The following is a 25086-nucleotide window of genomic DNA, read 5'->3' as shown; positions in this document are numbered from 1 at the left end:
TTTATCAAATTTTGCTAATAAATTTAGTTAGTAATACTGGCTAAAAGTGTACCTTCCTACCTCCCAAGCTGAAAAAGGAGAGAACAAAGTCTTGGAGACCAGGTAGGGTGAAAACAGTGCACACATTTGAAAGGAAGGAAAGCTGAATTCTAGAGGTGCTGACATATACAGTGGCAATTGTGGTGAGTGAAGGATACACATATGCTGCGGAGCCCTCTAAGCACTTGCAAGGAACAGACAGTAAATAGGCACTTAGTGAAATTGCTCCTATTATCTGGACAAGATCCAACCGTAAGCAAGATACAGGGATTTAAAGTGACAAAGACTTCTAGTTAACTTCTAAGTAAGGCTCAATATAAGAACAAAAACACTGCCTACCCTACAGTGGGAAGACAAAGATTTGTCTGATCATCTGTTTAGGCTGTCTTTTGGAAACTTTCAAAGACAGTATGCACCTCTCAAACTAAAAGAACTTGAGAACTTTGATGTAAATGGGACAAATGTGAAATGGATGAGTTAAGTCATTTTTGATATATCAACTAAACATAAAGATGTAACAAGAGAACCATACGGCTCACTTAAACAAATTTTAACAAAGTATCATTTTTCCTGCACTCAGCTGGCAGCTGTTGGAAGTAATTCTGTTAAAATGATTCAAGCTGAAATGTTTATATTATTTTCTTGAGAGCAAAACTTACTATAATTTGAAAAGTCATTTCATTTTTTCATAATGAAAATATATTCATCATATAATATAATTCAGCACTGATAAATTGAATGACTAGAAAAAAGCAGAAATGTAATAAATACTATGGATCATAAATAAATGTGTAACATATGATAGGGAAGGGAACAAGTGAACGGGGTGAACATAGATGATTTACACAAAGCAGCAATATTATATTGTCAGGCTTAAATAGACACATTTTTTTTCTTGAAAAAGTGGTTAATTTTGCATTGAGTAATTAATAAACAGACAAATAATAAACATGGGCTATTATATATAATTTTTTAAAGAAATGTATAACTTTAAAAAACCCTCTTTACCATATTTAGTTTTCAAGAATAACTTTATAAATAATGTCATTTGCACAAAAAAACCAGGTCTGATGAGCTCTATGAAAATTAAAGCTATTAAAGGTGTTTTTTAACCTTGTCTTCCATTTTATTTTTAGCATGAGAATTTTTCTAACTTCTCCATATTTTCCTAACTGTACACATTTTTTGTCTTTTTCAATTTTTTGGCTTTAGTCTAATTTTGGAATGCCAGTAGACCTTACAGTTTAACATCCTGAATGCTAGGAGACTATTTTCTTCCTACTTTTGTTCGAATGTTCAGTTCTTTTTTCTTTTTGGTTTGCACATAAATAATTTATTTTTTTCTTTTGCAAATATATCAACAGTTTCAATTTTTTATTCTTTATTTTCCCTCTGGTATTCCATTTCAATGTTGATGCAATGGAGTTACATGACTTTTTTCTGTATCTGCATACACAGTGATAATTCATTTAAATTTCGGAATTTCTTGTTTTTATATATGACATTATGTAGTTCTGAAATAAAATAAACATTTAAGCAAAACCGTTATAAAAATCCACAAATGTGTTAATAATTTTATACTGTTTAGCTTTCTTTCCTAACTATACCGTGCTAATAGTGCAAGTCATAGCAAGCCTTATCCATAGCTCTACAAAGTACATTTCTCAGTGCACCGAGATCATAAAAGTATGAATTATATTATCAATACTTTAACCATAGGGTCAAATAGAAATTAATCCTTATCTATTTTCTGTTGTTTAGTGGATTCAGCTATAATTTTGCAACTACTACTTTCATTTTTTTTTTTTTTTTTTTTTTTTTGCGGTCCGCGGGCCTCTCACTGTTGTGGCCTCTCCTGTTGTGGAGCACAGGCTCCGGACGCGCAGGCTCAGCGGCCATGGCTCACGGGCCCAGTCACTCTGCGGCATGTGGGATCTTCCCGGACCGGGGCATGAACTCGTGTCCCCTGCATCGGCAGGCGGACTCTCAACCACTGCGCCACCAGGGAAGCCCTTAACTTTCAATTTTTATACTATGTGGATATTTCAAGAGTAATCTGATTGGAATATTTTTTAAATGAGGGAATGTAATATTTTACTTAGATTAAACTTTTCTTTTGCACTACCAGATGACCACAGCTTTGATTTTTCAGAAAATTCCCTTGGACACTACAGAAATGATTTATACAAGTAGCTAATAAACTTGTATATTTTATTTTCTATTTCTACCTTCATGGAAAGTTTCTGAAATAACAAATTGACATTTGAAATGTTACACTGAACCCAAAGTGTAAGATGAAGCAAATGACCTAATCTCTTGAAGGTCAAGTTATAAATTATTCTTATGATGAAGCAGGATGCATATGGTCCATGAGCAAAATCTCAACTGAGGGCTTCTTCATGAAGGCACATAGATGGTCTTGGTTGCATCTCAAAGCAGGTTTGGGGTGTTTTACAGCAGCTACACCAGGACTAATTTAAGTGTCATCAGTTTTCTAGAGCCAAATTTTGTAGTGAATTCTTAGTGGTTCCCAAAACCCACCACAGGATAGTCAGAGCATTCATGCTTGTCATGGCATGGTCTCATTACTAACTGCAGGAGCCCAGGAAGGGTAAGTGTGGAGGTCAAACATGGGTACAATCCAGGTAAACATGCCAAGCATCACGACAGCAACACCCACAATATTAACGCCAAGTCCAGCTTTAACCTTGAATACGAAAGAACATGAATGTCAGTCTCAAAAACAAACAAACAAACAAAAAAACCCAAAAACAACCTATGGGAGAATTGGAATACTGTTGAAGAAGGCATATGTCAGATTTACATGCATCCTAAATGATTAGTATCAATGATTGGTTTCATAAGACAAGGAGTCCTTCCACTCATGTCAAAAAAGAATCTGTTCCCAACTAAATGCCATTTAGGTTGAGAGTCTCAGAGAGGTTCCTCTTAGGAATATACTGAAGTCATTCTGATTAGAGAAAAATCCCTTTAAAAATCTGCCGTTTCATGTCAAATCAGGATTTGAGTTTTGCGGTTTTGTATTTCAGTGAAAATAAGGTTCAGGTCACTATATGAAAACTGAATCCTTCATATTCACTCCATATTATTTTTAGTTTAGCCTTCAGTATTCTCTTATTGAGATTTAATACCTCTTCCATTCATCTTTCTTAGAGTTCCCATTTTTCTAGGTCTGACGTCATTATTCTGGTGGCACTAAACAATCTCAAATTGCTTTCTAGCTATTAAGACAGAGGTTGGCAAACTACTGCCCATAAACTGTTTTTGTAAAGAAAGTTTTGCGGGACCACAATTCTGCCCATTTGTTTACATGTTGTTGTTGGCTGCTTTCATGATGCAGTAGTTGTGACAGAGACCATATAACCCACAGAGTCTCAAATATTTACTCTCTGGCTCTTTACAGAGAAAGCTTGCTTATCTCTGCATTCTCTGTATTAAAACATGGAGCCCCAAGGCAAAATAAACATTATAGAGGCCTCCTGTTCTGTCCATGCAAGCCTCTCGTTTATTTTAGAATCCTGGTTTTTTTTAACATTCACATACCTAGCACAGTTTATATTGTATATTATGCTCATTTTCTTTACCCAAAGGAGATTATACGACTTCTGCATAGAGGCATTTCCAGAATTTTTACGTTACAGGGGTTTAGGGACAGCAATCTGTCTGGAAGAAAAGAACCTGGGGCTTAACTTGGAACTGCATTTGCACAGCAAACTCACTGAATTGCCTTTAGTTATAGTCTTGCTTGGTTTGTTCCGAAAGCTGGTGATCAAGATTGAGAGAAGAGCAGGATATTCTCAAGCTAGTCCTTCTCTACCACAACTTTTGTAATTGGCAAAATGTGCACGTTTTGTCACTTAAAGTTTCTATTATTACTTGCTTGTGCTAATTTCATTTCATTTCACTTCATTTCATTTCGTTTTATTTCAGGTGCCACTATTAGAATCAGAAAAAGAAAGATGACTTTTCATCAGTCAAGCACTGAGCCCAACATCTTATTCAGAGCAAATGTCAGTTCTGTACATATTCATGATAGTAAACCACAGTGCTTGACTGCTGAATTTCATTAACCCTTTTGCTTAGGTCAAGTTGGGTCCTGATCTTGACATGTAAGCTTAAGCCATTGTGTTGAGCATATTGTTTGCTCTCTTCCTCTGCCAGCGTATTACTGATGCATTCAATATCTCTGTATTTGTGACTGTAAATATTAATGGCATGTTTGCTTCTGGTTATCACTCTTAAAAACAATTCTATGGCCAGTATCACTCTTAAAAACAATTCTATGGCCAGTCATGAGCTCACCTTCAGAAGTAGTACTCAGGCTATGCATTTCCTAGCAGTTGACTAGCGTATAAAAGGATAGACAACCCAAGATATCACAAAATAATGTCTATTGGTCTTGATAGCATTCTTTCAGCTCACTCACCATGTCAGTAACTTTTAGATGGCCATACGAAAAAACAATAGCATTGGGTGGATTTGCTACTGGTAGGAGGAATGCAAATGAATTACACAGAGTAGAAGGTAACAAAATATAAAGAGGGTTGACTTGAATGGCTTCTGCCTGTTGGAAAAGATAAAAAGGAGTCTAAGTAAAATTTTGAGATAGGCATCAAAATGAGCAAAATTATTATAATAAACTTTCCCAGAAGCAGATTGATATATAAAGACATAAAAGTATATATACATAAATGCAGTTATAACTGGAAGAATAATTTTTAGAAAACGTATCTTCCTCTTATCATTGTTTATATGGTGATTGGCGTCCATTTAAGCATTATAACTCAGTTCATTTAGAAAATAAAGTATCATTTATTCCAGAAACAAAATTAAAACAGCAGCTGTTTATTACTGATCTAGCGCTAAGTGCTGTGCTAAGTGTATATATATATATATGTTATATATATAATATATATAAGATATATGTAAAATTTAACATATATATAATGTATAACATAATAACATTGTATATTTATATATATATAATTTAAATTTCACTACGACCTTAAAAGATCACAACTGTAGTCCCAAATAGCAGATGAAGAAACTGAGGTCCATAAACGTTAAAGTAACTGATCCAAACACATAGCTGGCAAGCAGTGGAGCTTACAGAGTTCTCAGGTCCCTCTGGCTCCAAAGCTTCTCATCATTCCATTAACTTTACTACCTCTGTGACATATGTAATTTAAAATTTTCTTAGGAATCATCACAGAAGAGTTACTACTATTCTTAATTTATCACATGATTTTTTAACTGCTCCATGTTGAGAAATAAAAACCAGAAAAAACCCAAAATTGTATTTTACCAACATAACCTGCCTGCATTTCTTTTCTAATTTGGAGCAGCTCAAGAATGCCAACATCTGCCCCTTGAGCTGGTAGCAGAACACTTCCAGAAGGGCAATTCTTCTTCATCCAAAGTGCTTTCCTTTCACCAAACTCATCTGTCCCAATAAGAAAAACATTTTACTTGAAGCTGTTTCTTGTAATTGCCAGCTAGTGACAGAGAGGAAGAGAAACAGTCTTCCCCCTCTCTCCTTGCAAATCTGCTTCTTACTTATCTTTTTAAATTCTTCCCTGGGCCGTAGAGAACTGCATCTAAGACATTTAAGCTTGAAGCCTGAAGTGTAAACATAGCTTTTTATTCCCTTGCAAATCACTTATATGAAGCACTTCTCAAAAATTCAAGACATCTTCTGGAGGGAGAAGTATCAGTGTTAGAGATCTAAATACTAAAGTTGCCAGGAAGCACTGAATCCCAAAGTCTTCTAGAGCTGGAAAGGATGTGGGCTGACCCTCCTGTTTATCTGCAAATGAAGAATATGGGTAGAAAGAAGGTAGAGGGTTCACTTAAGATCATGCTGCTTGAACATGGAAGAAAAGAGTTCTCCTGAGTTGAGGTCTCCTAAGAAAGTATGAATGCAAATAAGGACGACTCTGTAAGTTACCTACAGGGGGACCATTCAGGACCCAAATGATTCCACACTGCAATATGAGAACACACAAAGTAGAACACTGTTCTTTCAATGAATAGTGTAAATAGGATAAATGAGATACTCACCAATGGAGACAGTATTGGAAGAAGGAGGGTAATGGTAGCTGGATTGCTGGCTACCTCTGTTAAAGATGTGACGAGCAAAGAAGATATCAGAATTATTAGCCAGACTGGTAATGAACCTAGAGGAGATAATTTATTTCCTATCCATTTAGATAGTCCTGACTCCTAAAAAAACAAATTTGCAATATTTAGTATTCATTAATAAGTCATTTAATCAGACATTTAAATATATTAAAAAGCATTATTTGATCTAAGAACTCAGTTTCTAAAGTATAATTTTAATCTTTCATGTTTTTCTGTGGTTTGTTAGATCTAGGTGGGTTTGGCATGGAAAAGTTCTCAATTATTCTCATTTTAATATACCAAACTTTAGGAAGTTTGAATTGTCTTCCCACATCTTTTCAATTAAATTTTAATTATATCTAATTAATATATGTGGGTATAACAAGCCATGTAGTACTATAGGGCTTTAAGAAAAGAGCAGCCTTTCTGGTCTACCTCTGTCCACATCTGTGTTCCCCAGAGGCAACAACTTTCATCCATATTAGCTATTTATAACCATGTTTATGTGTTGATAGCTATTTTACAAAATTCTACTTTTTCATATTTCTAAATTTTCAAATGTAGACATTATTTACTGATTTCCTAATACGTGCATAAGAATTCAGCTTTCTAACACCTTCCACCATACATAGAATTCAGCTTTCTAACACCATCCACCATACATATATTTCCTGTCCCCACCCTCCATTCCCTTACACTCATATGTCAACATTTTTGGTTAAATCAATATTTAAAGTTTGCCATTATGATTATATGGATATCGTTCACAACTGAGCCACTTAGTGTACTGTGATTGCTTTCACTTTTTTGTTTTACTTTTTGTTTGTTTGTTTTTCCAGGAAATAATTTCCCTATTCTTTTGTTTGCTTAGTTTTCTAAGTATCTATCACTAATTCTCCAGTACACTCTCCAGTAAAAATGGAAAACTCTTCACAAGTAGATAAAAATTTCAGGTAATTGTCCTTTTTCATTTTCCCTAATGGAGGTATCAATTTTGTAGTATTCCCTTTTTCTGCTCCATTGGGACTAGTTGCTCTGTAGATCTACTTTACTGTTATAAAGAGACTTCTCTTCACTAGCATACTGTGGATTCCCTTCACCTCTCTCTGATGTGGGAATCCTTTCTTGCTAACTTCTTTGTGTTGGTGGGCCACAGGACCACATCTTCTGTAGCTTCCTGTTAATTGGTGCATGGGAAGTAAATTTTTTTAGTCTCTGCATGTCTGAAAACCTCTTTCTTTTCTTTTCCCATTGCTTTGATATTTAGCTTTTGTAGAATTCTAGACTTGAAAAAATTACCACTCCAAATAATTATTGCTCCACTTCCTGTGGCTTCCAGTTGGGTTCTTTAGAAGCCGGATAATATTCTGATCTTGGATTCATTGTACATAATACAGAAAAATCTGCCACAGTCAAATTAATAGTCAAATGGAAGGGAAAATCCTCCATTTGTGAGATTTCAGTGAGCTGCTGCATGTGTGAATCTGTATGCTCATGACAAAGTAGGATGGACATCAGAAATGCTCTAATTACAAGCAGTATACCCTCAGATCAGAAGTTGACAAAAACATCGCCAGATGTGATAGCCAGATATTATGTATATTATTTGCAGTTCTGACTTACTTTTTTGTTTGTTTTGGGTTTTTATTTTTTATTATTTTATTTTTATTTATTTATTTGGCCATACCGCGAGGCATGTGGGATCTTAGTTCCCTGACCAGGGATGGAACCTGTGCCCCCTGCAGTGGAAGCGCAGAGTCCCAACCACTGGACCACCAGGGAATTCCCTGGGTTTTGTTTTTTAGATGGAAAAAGACTATTTACCATTTAAATCACATTGGCACAAATTCCTCTTTAAATATATTTTAAGAATGGATTTTATCTACACCTGATTAGATACAGCTGGAAAAGATTACACCACATATTGTCCCTTGTCTCTGGAAGCCACTGGGATCATATCAAAATCCTACATGAGGTGGTTTGGTACTGGGTTCTCAGTAGCTCTCTCTGTCCAGAATCTCTAAGTCCTCGGTTCCATGAAATTTCTTGTGTTATTTTTTGGAAGTGGCCTTCTATTTCTATTTTCTTTCTTCTTTCTTTCCCCTTTTCTTTCTGAAGCTATTATTGATCAGCTGTTGGATTGATACTCTAATTTTCTTATCGTTTTTTAATAATAATATTTTCTCTTCATCTTTTTGTTCTATTTTCTGGGATAAGTTCAAACTTCAATTTCTAACCCTGCTACTGAATTTAGAAATTCCTGTTGTTCTATTTCTTATTTTCAGTGGCTCTTTCTTATTTTCTATCTAGTCCATTAAAAAAAAATTACATTCTCGTGGGGGGGTGGTGGTGGTAGGATGAATTGGGAGATTGGGATTGACATATATACACCAATATGCATAAAATAGATAACTAATAAGAACCCTCTGTATAAAAAAATTAAATTAAATTTTAAAAAAAGTTTCCAATGCATCCCCTGTGGAAATAAAATAGCCTATGTTCACAGAATTTTTCCAAAAAAAAAAAATTACATTCTGTTTTACTTTCGTGACTTTAATGTTTCTGATATCTCTTTGAAGCATCAATGAAAAATTTTGAAAGTTTTCTTTTACTTTATACATTTTCCTTGTCTTTTTGGTATTCTTTCTCTTTTTGCTTATTTTTTGTTACTGGTTGTTGTATCAGAGGCTTTCCCCACTGTCTGGTAATCCTGGACTACCTATTTATGTTTTAAAGGGAGGCGAAAAAATCACAATTGGAAGCTCTTTGTGTCTAAGTGAAGATTGTTGAGAGGAAGACATTACTATAGGTGACTGAACTGTAAGCCAGTGTCTCAATGATTCGATTTTTTACAGAGTAAATCTAAATTTTCTACCAGGGAGGAGAGAGGGCAGTTGTCTCTCTGTTCAGCGCTGGAGGGAGTGTCTGGAGGCTCACACCTCCTTACACACTTTTTAAACAATCTTCCATTTTTAGTGCTGGTTTTTTCTCTAGCTTTCAGTTAATCTGCTGCTTCCAATTCCTAAACTCTTCCAGAATCTTGTGGATGCATATTTGTTTCTTTTTGGCTTTTTTTTTGCAGGCTGTAGATTGAATCTTTTTCTAATTCTTTACTGTACAAAGTCATTGACCCCTCATATATCTTCTTCCATCTTCTAAATTTTATCAGTATCTCTTGTATGTTATTGTTCCTGCCATTTATTCTTTGTCTTTAGAGATTGATACTTTTTTGTTGTGCTGTTTCCATTTTAGTGGAGACCTGAGTCAAAGTGTTAAGTCCTCCATATTTAACTTAATAGAAAAATTTTGAGGAATGTGTGAAAATGGGAGAGGAGGAGTTGTTCACTGATAAGATTTTGAAGGTGACTGTCAGTTCGTGAGAGTTCAATCATGTTGAACCAAAATCAAGGGGCATTTAAGAGAGAGGAAATAGCAATGAGGTGAAAGCTTTAGGAGCTGCAATCTCACAGTTCCCGACTAGAAAGGTTATCTAGTTCTAGGCATTTGCCAAACTAATTACAGTTTGGAACAAAATTTTTAAAAAGGAACTGTCTCCAAATCTTTGTAAAACCAGTTTCTAGTGGAATAGTTGTCCACAGCTATAGAAATAGGGTGATTTGGGGTATCCCACAGAAACCTGATTCTTTGTACTAGGATTTTCACAGCAGAGTCCCTCCATGGTTTCCCTCATTCTTCCAGTGAGAGAGCCTAGTGCATCAGACTAAGTCCACACCTTTTCATTTCCTTCAATTTTGCTATTCTAGGGTCTGGCCAATCACTTTGAGTGACAGATATTCTATGAAGGAGAGATGAACAAATTCACGTCAATGCTAGAATTGCTGATTCTGATTTCCTCACAATTCAAATTAGCAGACACAGGAATAGAAGTTATTTATTCTGAGAAACCTGATCTCATTACTACTGAGCTAGTAGAAAAGTGTATTTGTTTTCTATTTCTATCATTTATATTTGAACAGTCTATGAGGCAAGCCAAATCTAGACCTAAAACGACATTGTAAGGGGCACTCAGAACTGAGACAATTTCTAAGACTTTCACCTATTACTAAATTGCTGAAAACTCAGTATCCAAATATCATACAGAAGACTTGACAATAAAGTCAGAAGTAAAAACCAGTCTTCCCTTAGACTGTCAAGAATAGAACAGAACAGATAGTTATTTGTCTTGAAAAGTATAAAAATATAACTTTTCAGAAACTGAAGGGCTTGACATGATATCTCTCTCACCATCATTTTTACTTTGATGACTGAATAAGGAAATGGAATGTCCATGAGTTTTGAGTGTTTCACAGAAGGCTACTAAGTCCCGAAAAGTTAGTTAAAGAGGAGAGGATTTTCATGGAATTTCTGGAGAAGATACTTTTCTTCTAGCAACCCTATAATGACCAGGGCAATTTCAAGCGACAAAGGCTTCCCAGACTTCTACTTTATATCAACTGCATAGATGACAGGCCAAAGAAATAGCCAACTTTATTTCTCATGACGGTTTTGTTTCTTCCTACAATTAGACATAATACAATATTAAACATGGCTATGTGAAATTCTTTCTGGACTTCATTCAATAAGCATGTATTAAGTACCTTTAATGTATTTAATATGATATGTAATAAATAATATAATAAAGTACTGTTGTTTCTCATGCTTCTTTGGCAACATTAGGACCATGATATACTGCAGACACATCTGAGAGCAACTTAAATTCATCATCAAATAAGGTGAAGGTATAAACAAAAAAATATATGTACATATGATTTTTATATAACATATTTTTCTTATTAAGCTGGTCTTCTAATATTATTTCATGGATTAAGAATTCTAATTTTCTTTTTTTCTTTTGATATGCTGGGACATCATAAACAATGATGTTTTATGCTTATAAAGATTCTTGAACTCTGAACTTACCTCATCTGTGTGGTACAGTTACTGCATGGCTACTGAAATCTGCATCATTACAATGAAAGGATGAAGTCGAGCATTCCAAAAGCTTGACTGTCTTTGCGTTCTTCTTTCGAACAGTCTAGTTAATTGCTAACTATCTTAGACACAGAGTATTACCTCACAGCCATCTGCCAAGGCAAACCCTCCACCAACAAGAATGGCTATATCCCAGGGCATGAATGACTGGAATTCTTTCCAAGTAATCAGTGGAGAGTAATCAAAAGCAACTGAAAAACAAAAGTCCTGCAGTTACACATTGCTTAAAATATGACAATATGACACTGCTTATTATCCTAAGTAGCCATCTCACAAGAAGTTTTTAATATTCTTGTATTGTTCTTAGATAGGAAACTTGATCTGGACTTTGAGTAATTTCCACCTGGCCTAGGCAGAACATTATATTATAAAAAAAGAAAAAAATCCATAACTTGTAAAAATCCTTTCTATTTTATTATAGAATAAATTTAGATAAATAACACTGTCATATATAATACTATTCATTCATTCATTTATTCATTCATTCCACTAACATCTTTGCCTACTATGAGTCACAAGTGCATTGGGCTATACTGTCCTTTGCTATGTGAAATGTCTGTAATACGCCATTGGTTCAACAGCATCAGTAGAACTTTATAATTATTATTCACTTATATCTATTTGAATATTTTATTGTTTTTTCAAATCATGAGGAGGGTCATGATAGATTCACCAGGATTTCTGTTTAAAATAATTTGAAGTTCAGATTTTAAAATTTATGTATTATTCATGAGACCCTTAAAATGCTCATAAAGCAATAATCATAAGGATTTCTCTTGATATTTGGGTCCTGATAGCTCCATTGATTTGCTTAGAAATAACATAATCCATGAACACATTATGCCCATTTAACATTTGTGTGTAACAGGCAAGCTTCTACATGGTGAGGTTTTAAGGTTACTAATAAGTCCCCTTCCTGTCTCCTTATCCCAAACCTAAACCAAACCTACCCTCACTGTTGATGGAAATTTTGCTATTTCCTGCTCGAATTAAAGCCATATATCCTGTCAAAATGCAATCATCTCTGAATTTACCTCTCATCTGAAACTGAATATTTTATGTCTTATTTGGCATTTTAAAACCTAGTGTGAATGAGTTTATCAGGGAGAAGAGGAGCTGCAGAATGAGAAGGGAGAGGATGGTGGGTAGGGCAAGGCTCTTTCTGAGAAGGGGACTCAGATGTGGGAGCCAGAGGAGTTAAGCCAAGCATAGCACTTGCCACTGCAAGGCCTTAGGGCTTTGACTACAATGGTCAGAGTCCTCAGGGTCTCACAGGAATCATTGCTCTATATTACAACACCTCCTTATAACACATTTGAGATATTCTAGTCTCAAGTGAAGAACAAAAGGCATGTATTTCTATACTATACTGTTTACATATATCATGTCCTGGAAATGTGACCCATTAGTCATTTATCTATTCTGACTCAAGGAGGCAGGTGGGCCAACCCAACTGCATGACTCCCAGTTCCGTCCCAGCAGATAAATAAAAAATAAAATAAATAAATAAATAAATAGATAAATAGATAAAGGATGAATGAAAAACCTACAACTCTGCTAGGCCATTTCCAAACAATTTTAAACCATTTTCCCATATTGACAACATATGAATCTGACTACCCAAAATACTCTGTGCTAGTATAAAGCACAGGCATGGATGGATCCTATGTTTAAGAAGTGTGTGTGTGTTGGGGACAGGATGGGTATACGCACACAAACACACACACTTTCTTGTCTGTGTGTTATAAAGGCAATGAACGCTCCCACTGAATGTGGTTTCTTTCAACTGTGACACTAGGTTATGGCTAAGTGTGGGGTTGATTTGCATTTTCTCCAAGGCTACTTATGAGGCTGTAAATACTCTTCCCGTTGAAACTCCTCACCTTTTTAGATCCTTAGTATTTATTACCAAGGGCTCATCTTGAAGTATGACTTCCAAGTTCCTTTTCCTACGTTTGCCAATAGTAAGATTAATTCCGATTATGACCAGGGAAGTGGGTACATGGCAGACCAAATCCAAATAGTATCACCCATAGCAGAATCCTACATAACCATGGTGCGTAAGGAAATCTACGTCTAGCTTCTGCAAAGTAAGATAATCCTTCGTATAAGGAGAGGATGTGTGCTGTCTGAATAGGGGTTGCAGTGTATAAACAGGAGATGTAAGCCGGGGGCTGTGTCCATGTCCATTCCTTCTGTTCTACGTGTTAACTGAAACCAAGGGAATTTTGTATTTTTGCTCTTCTGTCAAATTCATTCAGAATTATAAATAATACTCAACCAGTTTCTCCTGTAGGTATAGTTTTGGTCAATCTCTTAGCTGGGATAAGAAAGAACAGGAGTCCTACAAGTAAGGCAACAGTTGAATCTGTAGCAAAACCAGGGTACCTGAAAAAAAGACATGTGTGTGCATTAAAAAATGCCATCAAGAATTTGTATGAACTAAGCACCAACTGATTACGCTGATAGCATACAAGTAGAAGTGGTGGTATTGGTAATTTATTCTGGCTAATCTGCTCTAAAGTCTGTAATTCCCAACTAAATATGTAACTTAGTGGGACTGAAAAATCTCAGATCATATCCCCATTGTTTTCATATATATCTCCTTATTTTCAAAACCATGTATACATATGTTGATATACTAGGCCAAGAGTTCACTTCTAGGTAAAGCTGACAGATCTGGTAAATAACTTCTTTGAATTATTTCTTTAATTTTATTGGCAAAGCATTGAGGTTGAAACAATAGGCCAAATCCTGTATAACTGATTTATAAAAGGCTACTATTGAATTGTGGCACGGCATGGATGTTTTGAGTGTCCTTTAAAACTCTTCTGTAAATTGTGAAAAGGAATTGATCTGTTTTTCTAAGATATAACGTCTGCTTCTGTGTTTATAGGCCCTGGCCATATCATACAAATGAAATCACCCATTTAATGCTTTGCACCCTGTGAAACTCAATCAAGGATATTAATTATTAGAATGGCTTTGAGGTACTCATAAATGATCACTGAACAAATTAAGAGTTATTCAGAAACAGATGGGGTCTTAGAATCACCAGGCCATTCCAGCAAGTAGAACAGGTTCCCAGAAGCCCCAACAGTTAAGAAGTACCTGGAGACCAGATATGAATGAAACAGGCATAAATAATTAGAAGTCAGTTTAGAAGTTAGCGTATTAACTAGTGAATCTTCGTAGTCTGAAAAGAAGTATGTACACCCTAAAAATTATTTTGCTACCTTGTAACTCAGCAATGCATACATAATATAGAGGCTCTTTATTCCTGTAATTTATTTGAACAATTTACATAATCAAGGAAATGCATTATTTTATTCAATCTGACAATTTTATAAAGCAGTCTGTTTTCCCCAAATACAGATTTTCTTTATTTCATTGTGGAGTAAAAAGCTGCCTTGGTGTAATTTATTCAACAAACTTAACCCATATTTATTATTTTACTGTTCCTTATTTCAGTTATAATTTTGGTTGAATTTTTGCCAAATTAGGTCAGGCATCATGTAATCTGATTTTGCTTTATATGAAAAGACATATTGAATTCCTTCCAGGTTCAAACAGATGGAATGAAAACATGAGGTGGTAGCTATAAATCTAGATTTATCATTCTAGCTTTGGAAACTCTAAATGCCTAAAACCTCTACATTACAAATGTATTCTACAGAATATATACTTTAAATAAAATCAAGCCATAAATACAGAAATAACTGCTTTTTAAAAGACTTTTAAAACTACTATCATTTTATTTATTATTAGTTTATTTTATTTTGGTTTATTATGAACTAAGGTTGTCTCAGTATTACAAAATATTAAGCTTATGCAAATTTTATTTGCCTTGGCAATTTATACATCTAATTGCCAATTAGATGTATATCTTCAAATCCCTTCCTCTTTCACAGCTTTGTTTCTTTTCTTATTGTTTTCTCTCAGAATTCTAGATATCATGAGCACCTCCCCAAAGCAAGTACGCCTTGTTTTCCTGCTACAAAAAAAAACATCTCCTGAATTACATTTTCCTCCCATAAGGAGTAGAAATTAGAAGCTGATTATATTGAATTTCCTCTTGGGATTTCTGCCTGGTTTTTATTACCCATTGCCTGATTTCATTTGGTTTTTACATACTGGTGTTTAGAGAAGACCCTCCCTCTCTAGAATGATAGGAGTGGGATTTTTAAAAGGAGGAAGAATTATTTTTTCTGTTGGTCTAGGTCCTATTCCAAAACTATGAAGTTCGAATCAAACTATTAAATAATAGTTTGCTTTGAATAGCTTGCTTTGAATGATTGGATACTGCCTTTTGTTTTGACTTCTTGAGATGAAACGTTTTTGTCCTAATGGAAATAAAAAGTTTATAAAGCTGGAGCTGATCCTTTGAAACATGTACCACACTGCATTGCTGCACTTGTGTGCTCACTAGGAATTGGGACGCCGACTTGGCAGCTTTAAAAAAATGTTGGCAATGCCTACATAAGCAGAAGGCTCCGATGCAAGAATTTCTTCATTCCATGTGGGCAGAATAGATCTGACTCAAATGTTTTTGGTTTCTACCCCACTACATGGATTTTTGCTGGGGGATGTGAGACAGGAAGTTCAAATCAGAGATCTGCTGAATTTAGGATCCAGAGGACTTCAGTGAAAGCCAGATTTGGGAATGCGAATCTCAAAACCAAAGTATTTATATTGACATGTAGGATGGTCCTTAATTTAGAAAATTATGCTACAATCTTCCCCCTCACTTCACATGACTCAGCAATGTCTGCTGGGATATTAGACACTGAGAGATAAAATTAACTCTGACCCAGCTTCTAACATTAGTTTGTAAACTCAGTCTTATTGCTTACTCAGGATTTCCTTATTTATAAAATAGGGGCAGGATGGATTTATAGCGACTAATACAAAAATGGACATCAATAGAGGAAAAGACAAAATATGAACCAAATAAATAACCCTCCATAGAAATAAAAAAAAAATAAGCCAGCAAAAATCACAGAATATGAATTCATATCAGGTTACTAAGAAGCATTGAGTGGCATTGAGTTCACATAATAAACAATTATACTGCACTTCCTGTGGGGAGAAGCGCAGCACTATTCTAATTAGCGCCATTTTACAGATGGAGAAACTGAGAGGTAAGTGACTTGCCCAAAGTAAGTGGAAGAGCCAGGAATGGAACCCAAGCAGTGTGGCTCCAAGGTCTATACTCCTGACCATTTTAAAACATGGCTTTCCTGCAATCATATTTCTAATTTTGTAAAGATGAAAATAGCCTTGTCTGAAGGAGACTTATCTTTAGTTACAGGGTAGTTTGGTTACCTTGTTTGCTGCCTTACCCTAGATTTCATTCCTTATCTTTTTTTTTTCCTGAAAAGATAAGAATTAAATCTGTTCGATGGAAAAGAAGAAAAAAAATCTTATACAGTTTTTCAGAGTTATAGGAACCACTTAGGAGAAAAGCTGAGTATAAAACAGGAAGTGTTGACAAACATAACATGTAATGCTTACTCTGAAAAAAGCACGGACCAACCAGACACAAACCCAGGATCTCGGGTGAACCATAGCAGGGCCATTACAATGAAGAGGACTAAGGTCACAATTTCTTGATACCTGTGGGAAAATTCCAATCCTTTCATTTATTTTTCTCAGTCAGGACATTTGTAGAAACTCCCTGAACTATTGTCAGAAGTAGTCTTAGCAGAACACTAAGCACTGTCAAAACTTGATGTATCAAGTATTTAAGAGAATCTGCAGTTTGAAAGGGGCTTTAGTCCTCTGTGGGCCTTTCAGTTTCTTGTCCTTCCACCTGGTAAGTTTTAGTTAGACAAGGTATGTATTTTATCATGTTGAGTTATATTCACAAAGGTTAGAACATTCAGGGCCCTTATCAAGTGTAATAAATACACTAAGACAATTGTGCACATATTTGCCTTTAAACAGATACTTGCAGTATAACCAGCATCTCTGTGTTTGCTTGCTTGTGTGTGTGTGTGTGTGTGTGTGTGTGTGTGTGTGTGTGTGTGTGTGTAACTTACTTTATTGGTCCAAGTTTTTGGTATTCTTGTTTAATAACCTCAGCACAAGCTTTTTGTTTGGCTGTTGCGGTTTTGCCACACTGTGCCATCTCCTTAAAGCTGAAAAGAATAATTAAGCCTGTTAAGCAAAGAATTCTCCCTTTATAGAAGATACTTGTGTCAAAGTGTCAGAAAATACAAATCTCCCTGCTAATAATAAAAAGCTGTGCTTTTTGCCTATACCCCTATCTCCTTCTTTGAATTTCTTCTCCCCTTTTTTCTGTTTTTCCCTGGTTTGCTTAATTTTCATTCCGTATCTCCCATGACATCATCCACTGATCTCTTCCAAGTCCTTTTGCACCACTGGAATTTTGCCATGTACCACTCATCTCTAATTTAATACTTCATTATATACCTGATTGTTATATATTTTAATATATTTCTTAAGTATCTTTATTGTTAATTTTCGCACATGTGTAAGTTTTATCTCACTAGTGAGGAAACAAATTATTAGAGGGCAGGGGCAGTATCGTGGATTTTTTTGGCCCAGTTATCTCTAAACACTGACATACACGGTAAATACTTGATTCATTCACTCAGTACCTCTGTCAAATTTATGAGATAGTTGGTTGCTAGATCCATCAATTTTCACAAAATATGCTAAACTCCAGTTATACACTAGGGCATAGAAGTCACATACACTGAAGATGAACAGAGTTCAAACTAGGTCTGTTCTCAGAACTAAAACCGATTCTATTAGTTGGTTTTTTTTTTGAGTTTGTTTACTCCTTATATCCTAATAGCATCAACCAGATAATTTTCCAATTTACTTCTAATAGTAACTGTCAGTCTCTATTTCTTTTAGCTGCTTGTTTTAGTGACCCCTTTCTCCTGTGACTAATTTACCTATCCTGAAGTCCAGGGTCTTCAAAACCTTGAACATTTTTTTGTGAAGTGCTGCTCTAAACCTTGATTTAAAAAAAAAAAAAAAATCCCTCCAGAGGAAGAAACAAATGGGAAAATGGCCAGATTCTTACGGATTATCTCTTGGAATGTCTATGAGAAGCTCAGTTAGATTATATGTTGGTATAGAAAGGACTTCTGGGTATATATCTAAAGACATTGACATCTAGATCTTGAAGAGATATCTGCATTCAAATATATCCATTGCAGCATTATTCACAACAGCCAAAATATGGAAACAACTCAAATGTCCATGGATGGACAAACGGATAAAGAAAAAGTGGTGGTATATACATACAATGGAATATTATTTACTTATAAAAAGGAATAAAGCACTGATACATGCTACAATGTGGATGGACCTGGAAGACATGATGCTGAATGAAATAAGTCAGACACAGAAAAACAAATACTGCATGATCTCACTTATATGTGGAATCTAAAACAGTTAAACACATAGAAGTAGAGAGTAAAATGGTGATTGCCAGGGGCTAGGGTAAGGGGAAGATGGGGAGGTGTTGGCCAAAGTTTCAGTTATGCAAAATAAGTAAGTCCTGGAGATCTCTGTACAAAATAAAGCCTATGAAGAACAATACTGTATTATATACTTAAAAATGTGCTAAGAGGGTAGATCTTATACGAAGGGGGTTTACTACAAAAGGAAAAATGAAAAAAAAACCAAAAAGCAAAGGAGGTGGGAGGAAACTTTTGGAAGTGATGGATGAGTTTATGTCATTGATATTGATGATGGTTTCATGGGTGTATGTTTATCTCCAAACACAGTAAGTTTTGTGTACATTTAATATCTACAGCTCTTTGTATGTCAGTCATGCCTCAATAAAGCAGTTTTTTAAAAAAAGAAATCAGGGACATTTTCTTCTGTAAAATTGCTGGGGTAAACATTGATAATTTGGGGAGGGCAGCTATCACACAAAGACACATTTCATTTATTTATTTTTCTGTAACTCTGCTACTCAGATTTGTTTGGACTATTACTCCCTGTGAAGGATCAGAGTTTCCTCAATTCGTAAGTCATCCATCCTACATATTCATAATGACCCTCATGCACACACAACCCCCAGGGAACATGATTGGTTGTTGTGTTTAAGATCAATGAGGTAATACTTAATTTTTATAGCCTCAATTCAATTATGACTAGTGCCAGTCTTGAAGTTTTTCCCTTTGTCACAATATAAATCCTACCATTAAAAAAGAAACTGATCCATGGACTGCCTTGAGAACCATCTGTAGAATTAAAAAGTAGAGTTAAAGGAAAAAAATGAGTCTCCTTAGAAACTGTTTTCTACCGAGTAGACTGCACATGTATTTTGTCACTTTGCTTGGGGATAATCAATAGTTAAGTCAAAAGCCATACTGGCTTTGCTACAAATGAAGGTTAATGCCTTCACAAAGGAGCTGATGAAGCGTATGACAATGCATCAACCTCTCCTTTTAAATAACTTCCGTGGCACTGATAGATGAGCTTCACTTCCCGAGTGGGTTGGGGTCATTTATGATGGGTGAGTTAACTGTGTTAACAGCCAACACGCTAATCAGAATGTATGGTGGCCTGCCAGGGGAGGGGCTAATAATTTCTGTTTCTCAATCTAAAACCTCTGGAGGTGAACACCCTGGCAGACTGAAAAGGACACTGAAGAATTAGCTGGAGCATGAAACTGTGCCATGTCTAACCAACAGTGGACCACAAGGGGACAGTTTCAACATGCTACTGATCATGATTTATGGACTTGGCCTAATATATGCACTTCACAGGATGTTTTTCCTCATAGAGAAACACATTTCAGTACATCTGCCCTTTATCTTCTTGATTTCTCCTTTTTAAGCGGTGGGCGACTTCAGAATAATGACAAGGGTTGCATACTTATTTTATAAAGTCATTATATGCAGCAAAAAAAAGAACAAAACAGCTGTGGGTCTGAGACTGGATGCTTTCTCTGTTGGTTTGGGATTCCTATCCCCTGCATTCTGCTTTGCTACCTGTACGATTGAATCGACCCCCAAAGGCTTGGATTTCCAGGAAAGGGCATTTAGTATGCAGCTAGCCTCTCCCCACTAATGCCCACCTGCTGAAGGCGGTGACATTCCACTCATTTGCTTCAGCAGGAGGAAAACCTCACACTGCTCCCACAATCTGGACAAATAGATTTTTCAAAAACTCATCAGTACCATCTCCCCACTACTAACAAAATTGTGGCAGTTCTGGAGAAAAACCAGGAAGAGGAATGGAGAGAGAAGAATATCAGTCCTTACATGACTAAGCTTGGAAAATCTGGGCACAGGCATGGGGGGGAATACGACCTGATTGCAGTATTTTGCTGTTCAAAGGAAGTACAAAAAGCTGACTTCAGTCTCCCCTGCTTGGTGGATAACACGTTTTTTCATTCATAGGTCCTTGAAATTATTTAAATAAAACCCTATGAAAATGAAGTTGAATTTTTTGGGGTTTTTTTTTTAGGGAAAAGAATACTCAAGGTTTGATATACAGCCCTTTCCCCTTTCTTTTGGAGTATTGTTATATATGGTGAATCTATGATGCAGCATTTTAGATTTTGCTGTGGGGCCCTGTATAATTTTAAGTGTTAGCTGTCATTTAAGTCATGTAACTCATTGGTACTTATGAACCACCAACTTCAGTCCCAGCCAAAGAAACACTTGCAAATTCTCCTTGAATGCATATATTTGACATTTTCCAGCTCTTGATTGATCCGTGTTTCCTACCTTGACTTCTCTGTATTCAACTGGGGCCCATCCGTGTTAGAATTACAGCATTGAAAGTGATCTTGCTGATCTTCCAGTTAAATTCCATGGTATTTAGTTGAAGATACTGAGACTGAGAATGGATCAGGACTTGCAAAGATTACTCATCTGGCTCGTGGGCAGCCACAACTTTGTCCCTGGCCTCCCAATTCCCAATCCAATATTCTTTCGTTTTTCAAGGGCAAATCAATGTTGGTACTAGGATGAAGCAGGAAGCCCTGCATATTACAGTTTAAAGTAACTCGATAACCTGAGGAAATCCCCACATTAACCAAGAGGAGGGACAAAACTTCTTAAAGTAACACTTTAACAGGTTGGACTGGGTCCTCACCATAATGAGCTTCGTATGCCCTTCTGGTCTATTAATGTCTTAATGGGTTGGGATCAAAGGAGACCAAGGTGGAATTTCTGTCTACAAACTCTCTTCCACAGTCAACACTGGTTAGGTGATATTCTAGAGGGTCCTTAATGTATGTATGTGTTCATACGTGTCAGTTTTGTGGATAAGAGAAATGCAGAAATGCAGCACTCGTGAAATAGGTGTAGAAGCCCTGAATGAGGGGCTGAGAACATGGAACCCAGACACCTTTATTTATCTGATTAACGTGGAATATGTACTCACTTGAATCCTAAGAAAAGCCACTGAAGCCAAATCCATGACAAGAGGAGAATAATAATAGCAGCCGGGAAGGACATCAGAAACCATGATCCAAAGTTGATGCAATGACAATCAGGGTAGCGCCTGTGTGAAAATATGGAAACGTGTTCACAGAAGGAGTACAAGAGGAATCCTTTCTGATGGTCAGTGGGAAGCAGCACTTCCCGTCTTTCCTGTGCCACCAGCCAAGAAGGAAGATGTGGGAGGTATTCACCATTAAATACAGAAGTTAGTTTTACTCCTCACCTCTTGAGTCTGTAACTGCATAATTATTGCTGCTTCCCACAAAAACAAGAGTGGGCATGTTGTAACTTTTGCTCCCTTTATTCAATCTATAAGGAAGTGTTTGTGAAGGAACCTACCACGGTACCTGCTACTCATGGAAATGCACAAGAAATGGGTATGCATGGGTGTGTGCGTTTTGTTGTTCGTACTCAAATCATCAGTATATGAGTGAGGAAAGACAAATAAGCAGACTTAGGAACAGATGAGAATTAACTTAACAAAACTGAATGTGTCCATTACCATTTCGTCTTGGGAGCTGACATCCCAGACTCAGAAGGGACTCAGACCCCACCCGCATTGTCTCTCAAAGCTGTTTCCCTCTCTGTTTCTTCTGCCCCAGAGCAACTGCAACCATCTTACCAGACATATTCTAGCCCTTTCTTCCTAGAATTAGACAGTGCTTTGGGGCTCAGTCAAACAGAATAAATCAGATAAAAATAATTAAAAGTCCTGTGGAAAACATCAACTTTTCCCTTTCTCTCTCCTAGTTACTTTCAGCTTTTTAGCTCACATAATAAGAAGAAGACAATAGCAACAAAAAAAGTTCAGGTACAAGCACAGTTTCTTTGGTAGCCTCACATTCTTTGTTTCAAAATGTAGTCTAAATTTCATATAGTTATCTATTTTATGACTGTGTGGGAAAAAAAAGAAAATTTGAGAAACAGTTGTCTTTAAATTTTCTTCGTGAAGCAGTAACACAGAGTCAGAAATTGGAAAAGTACAAAATATAATACAGAAGTAATAAAAACACTTAACATTTTTTAAAATTATTTTTGAAATCACAAAATATAGAGAACTTTATAGAAATGACAGATTTTCAATATATATTTTTTCTATTTAAATCGTACCACTTAAAATTTAAGTGTATTTTGCCACTTAAAAAAGATCATGTAAATAAATGAGAAGATTCATGCTACATGCCTCAACATAAGCCAAATTTATTTATTTTAGAGCACTCCTTCTATTTTAGAATGGTTCCTAACAAATGCAGAGGCTGTTTTTAAAAAAACAAAATTAAGCTTTCAAACCTGCAGATTTCTAATGTTGTCTACAATTTCTTTGAGCTGATCTCCCTGGGTCCTAGAGTTATTGGCAACTTGAGGATGATTCCATCTACTTTGAAGAGCTTATATATTTATGCCATTAGAAAGTGACAAATGATAAGTAAAAATTGCTGTAGAATACAGAGAATTGATGAATGGAAAAAAATGCTTTACCATGTCCATGAGGTTTTACTGAGAATTGCCTGCTTAAAAATAAATGTTGTTTTCAGTTGGAAAATAAAATAAGTGGGAAAAGGCTTAAGCTTTTCTCCCATCTGTTAGACTTGGATTACAGGTCAGTGGCCTATGTTGTTTTGTTCAGCCTGAAGACATTGAGAAATGCTGCTTGGATTAGGTTCAAAACAATGCCCCAAACCCAATTTCATTTTTCACCATCTGTAGCTCATACCTAGAAATCAGGCTGCATTGTTCTCCCCACCCACTGCAGAGAGTCCTGTGAGATTTGAGGAAGAGGAGCTTTTCAAAATTTTTGCCTGGAGGGATAGGTCATTTAGAAAAATGAAAGCTTAAAAAAGCTGAACTCTGGGGGTTGTTTTGTTTGTTTTGTCTTTGTTTTTTAACTCAGTAGTAAGAAAGTAAACACCATGCAGGTGTAAATATTTTGAATGAAAGTGGAATGAGTGGCATACTCAGGGTTAGTTTCACTGTGGTAGTTCTTTTCCCACTTCCTCATATCCTGTAAGTGAAGGGACTGCAAGTATCTGCCTAAAGCAGATACAGATTTCTTCTATCATAAACTATGTTAAGTACATTTAATTCTAATAGAATCATTTTCTTTCACCCAACACTGTGTTTTGGGTGTCTACCATGTGCCGGATAGTCTCCTAGTTTTGGGGATGTAGTAGCGAATTAGATGGACATAGTCCAGGCTCTCACAGTTTATATTAAATGAAGAACACAGGCAATAAACAAACAGGTAAGCATATAATGAATCAGAAAATAAAACAGAATAATATGATAAAAAGTTATTAGGTGGAGGGAGAAATTTTACATAGTGTGACCAACAAAAGAGATAGTTGAGATGAGATCTAAATGGCAAGAAGGAGCCAGTCATGTAGATAACTGGGAAATAGCATTCCAGACAGAGGAAGTAGCAAGTACAAAGGCCCTGGGGTAGGAATGAGTTTGGAAGACCAGTGTGGCTGTGGGTAGTGAGCTAAGTTTACAGTCACATGAAATAAAGTCCAAGAAGTAGCCAATAGGGGTCAGATCATATATAACCTTGTAGGCCATCAGAAGGAATTTGGATTTTAATACTAATGCAATTAGGAGTAATTGGAACATAGTAAGTAAGCTAGTGACATGATCTAATTTAAAATCTATGTAAATTTATGAATTTCATAAAACATGTTAGCTAGGTGGATTGTCAAGATTGACCGTAACAAGAGTGGAAGTCAAGTGTGGTAGGCAGAGTTCCAAGATGAACCCCAAGAATCCTGCCCCTGGTATATATGCTTAGTATATTCCTTTCTCCTTCTGTGTGGACAGAACTTGTAAATAGGGCAAGATTTTATTCCTGGGATTAGGTTCTTTTATGGCTAAAGTGAAAGGATTTTGCAGAGGTTCCCACAAATGGACTCTGAGTTAATCAAAAGGGAGATTATCTTGGGTGGGCCTGACTTACTCAAGGGAGCCCTTAAAAGAGATTTTCCTGCTGGCCTAAAGAAGTGAGCTTCCATGTTGCCGAAGGAAGGGGCCACACGGCAAGGATCTAGGGGTAGCCTCTAGTTGCTGAGAGTGACCTTACGCCAATAGTCAGCTATAAAATGGGCACCTCAGTAATTCAAACACAGCGAATTGAATTCTCTCAACAGCCTGAATGAAGACCCTGAGCTTCTGTGGAGATTGCAGGCCCAGTTGACACCTTGATTTCAGCTCAGCAAAGGACCTGGCTAAACTGTGCCTAGATGCCTGACCCACAGAAATTACGAGGTAATAAATTCATGCTGTTTTTCTTTTCTTATTTATTTATTTAAAAATTTTTATTTTTCAGCTTTTAAAAACATTTTAAAAACAGTGGAGTTGAGTAGGTTTTAGCTTAATTTACATGAGCAGCAGTGAAGATGAAGAGAAGGCAATAAATTTTACAAATGTTTGGCATAAAATGTACGAAATTGGGAAAAGGTGCTATTCATTGAAATGAAGT

At 36.0% G+C, this 25086-nt stretch overlaps 1 protein-coding gene across 1 annotated transcript in view; it reads right to left on the bottom strand.

Moving 5' to 3' along the window:
* Nucleotides 1-1396: 1396 nt before the first annotated feature.
* The window catches only part of SLC13A1 (solute carrier family 13 member 1), an 86776-nt gene continuing 63086 nt past the window's right edge, over nt 1397-25086 (bottom strand). Inside the window, exons 9-16 of the mRNA XM_049714539.1 lie at nt 21556-21675; nt 17214-17312; nt 16687-16788; nt 13454-13560; nt 11254-11363; nt 6121-6282; nt 4487-4624; nt 1397-2746 (exon numbers count right to left, since the gene is read on the bottom strand). Of these exons, the coding sequence (XP_049570496.1) occupies nt 2609-2746; nt 4487-4624; nt 6121-6282; nt 11254-11363; nt 13454-13560; nt 16687-16788; nt 17214-17312; nt 21556-21675 (976 nt within the window). The 3' untranslated portion in view covers nt 1397-2608. The remainder of the gene's footprint in view (nt 2747-4486; nt 4625-6120; nt 6283-11253; nt 11364-13453; nt 13561-16686; nt 16789-17213; nt 17313-21555; nt 21676-25086) is intronic.

Source organism: Orcinus orca, chromosome 9 (assembly GCF_937001465.1).
Source record: "Orcinus orca chromosome 9, mOrcOrc1.1, whole genome shotgun sequence".
Taxonomy (NCBI): Eukaryota; Metazoa; Chordata; class Mammalia; order Artiodactyla; family Delphinidae; genus Orcinus; species Orcinus orca.
The sequence above is the reverse complement of the archived record's forward strand: the minus strand, read 5'-3'. Positions and strand labels throughout refer to the sequence as shown.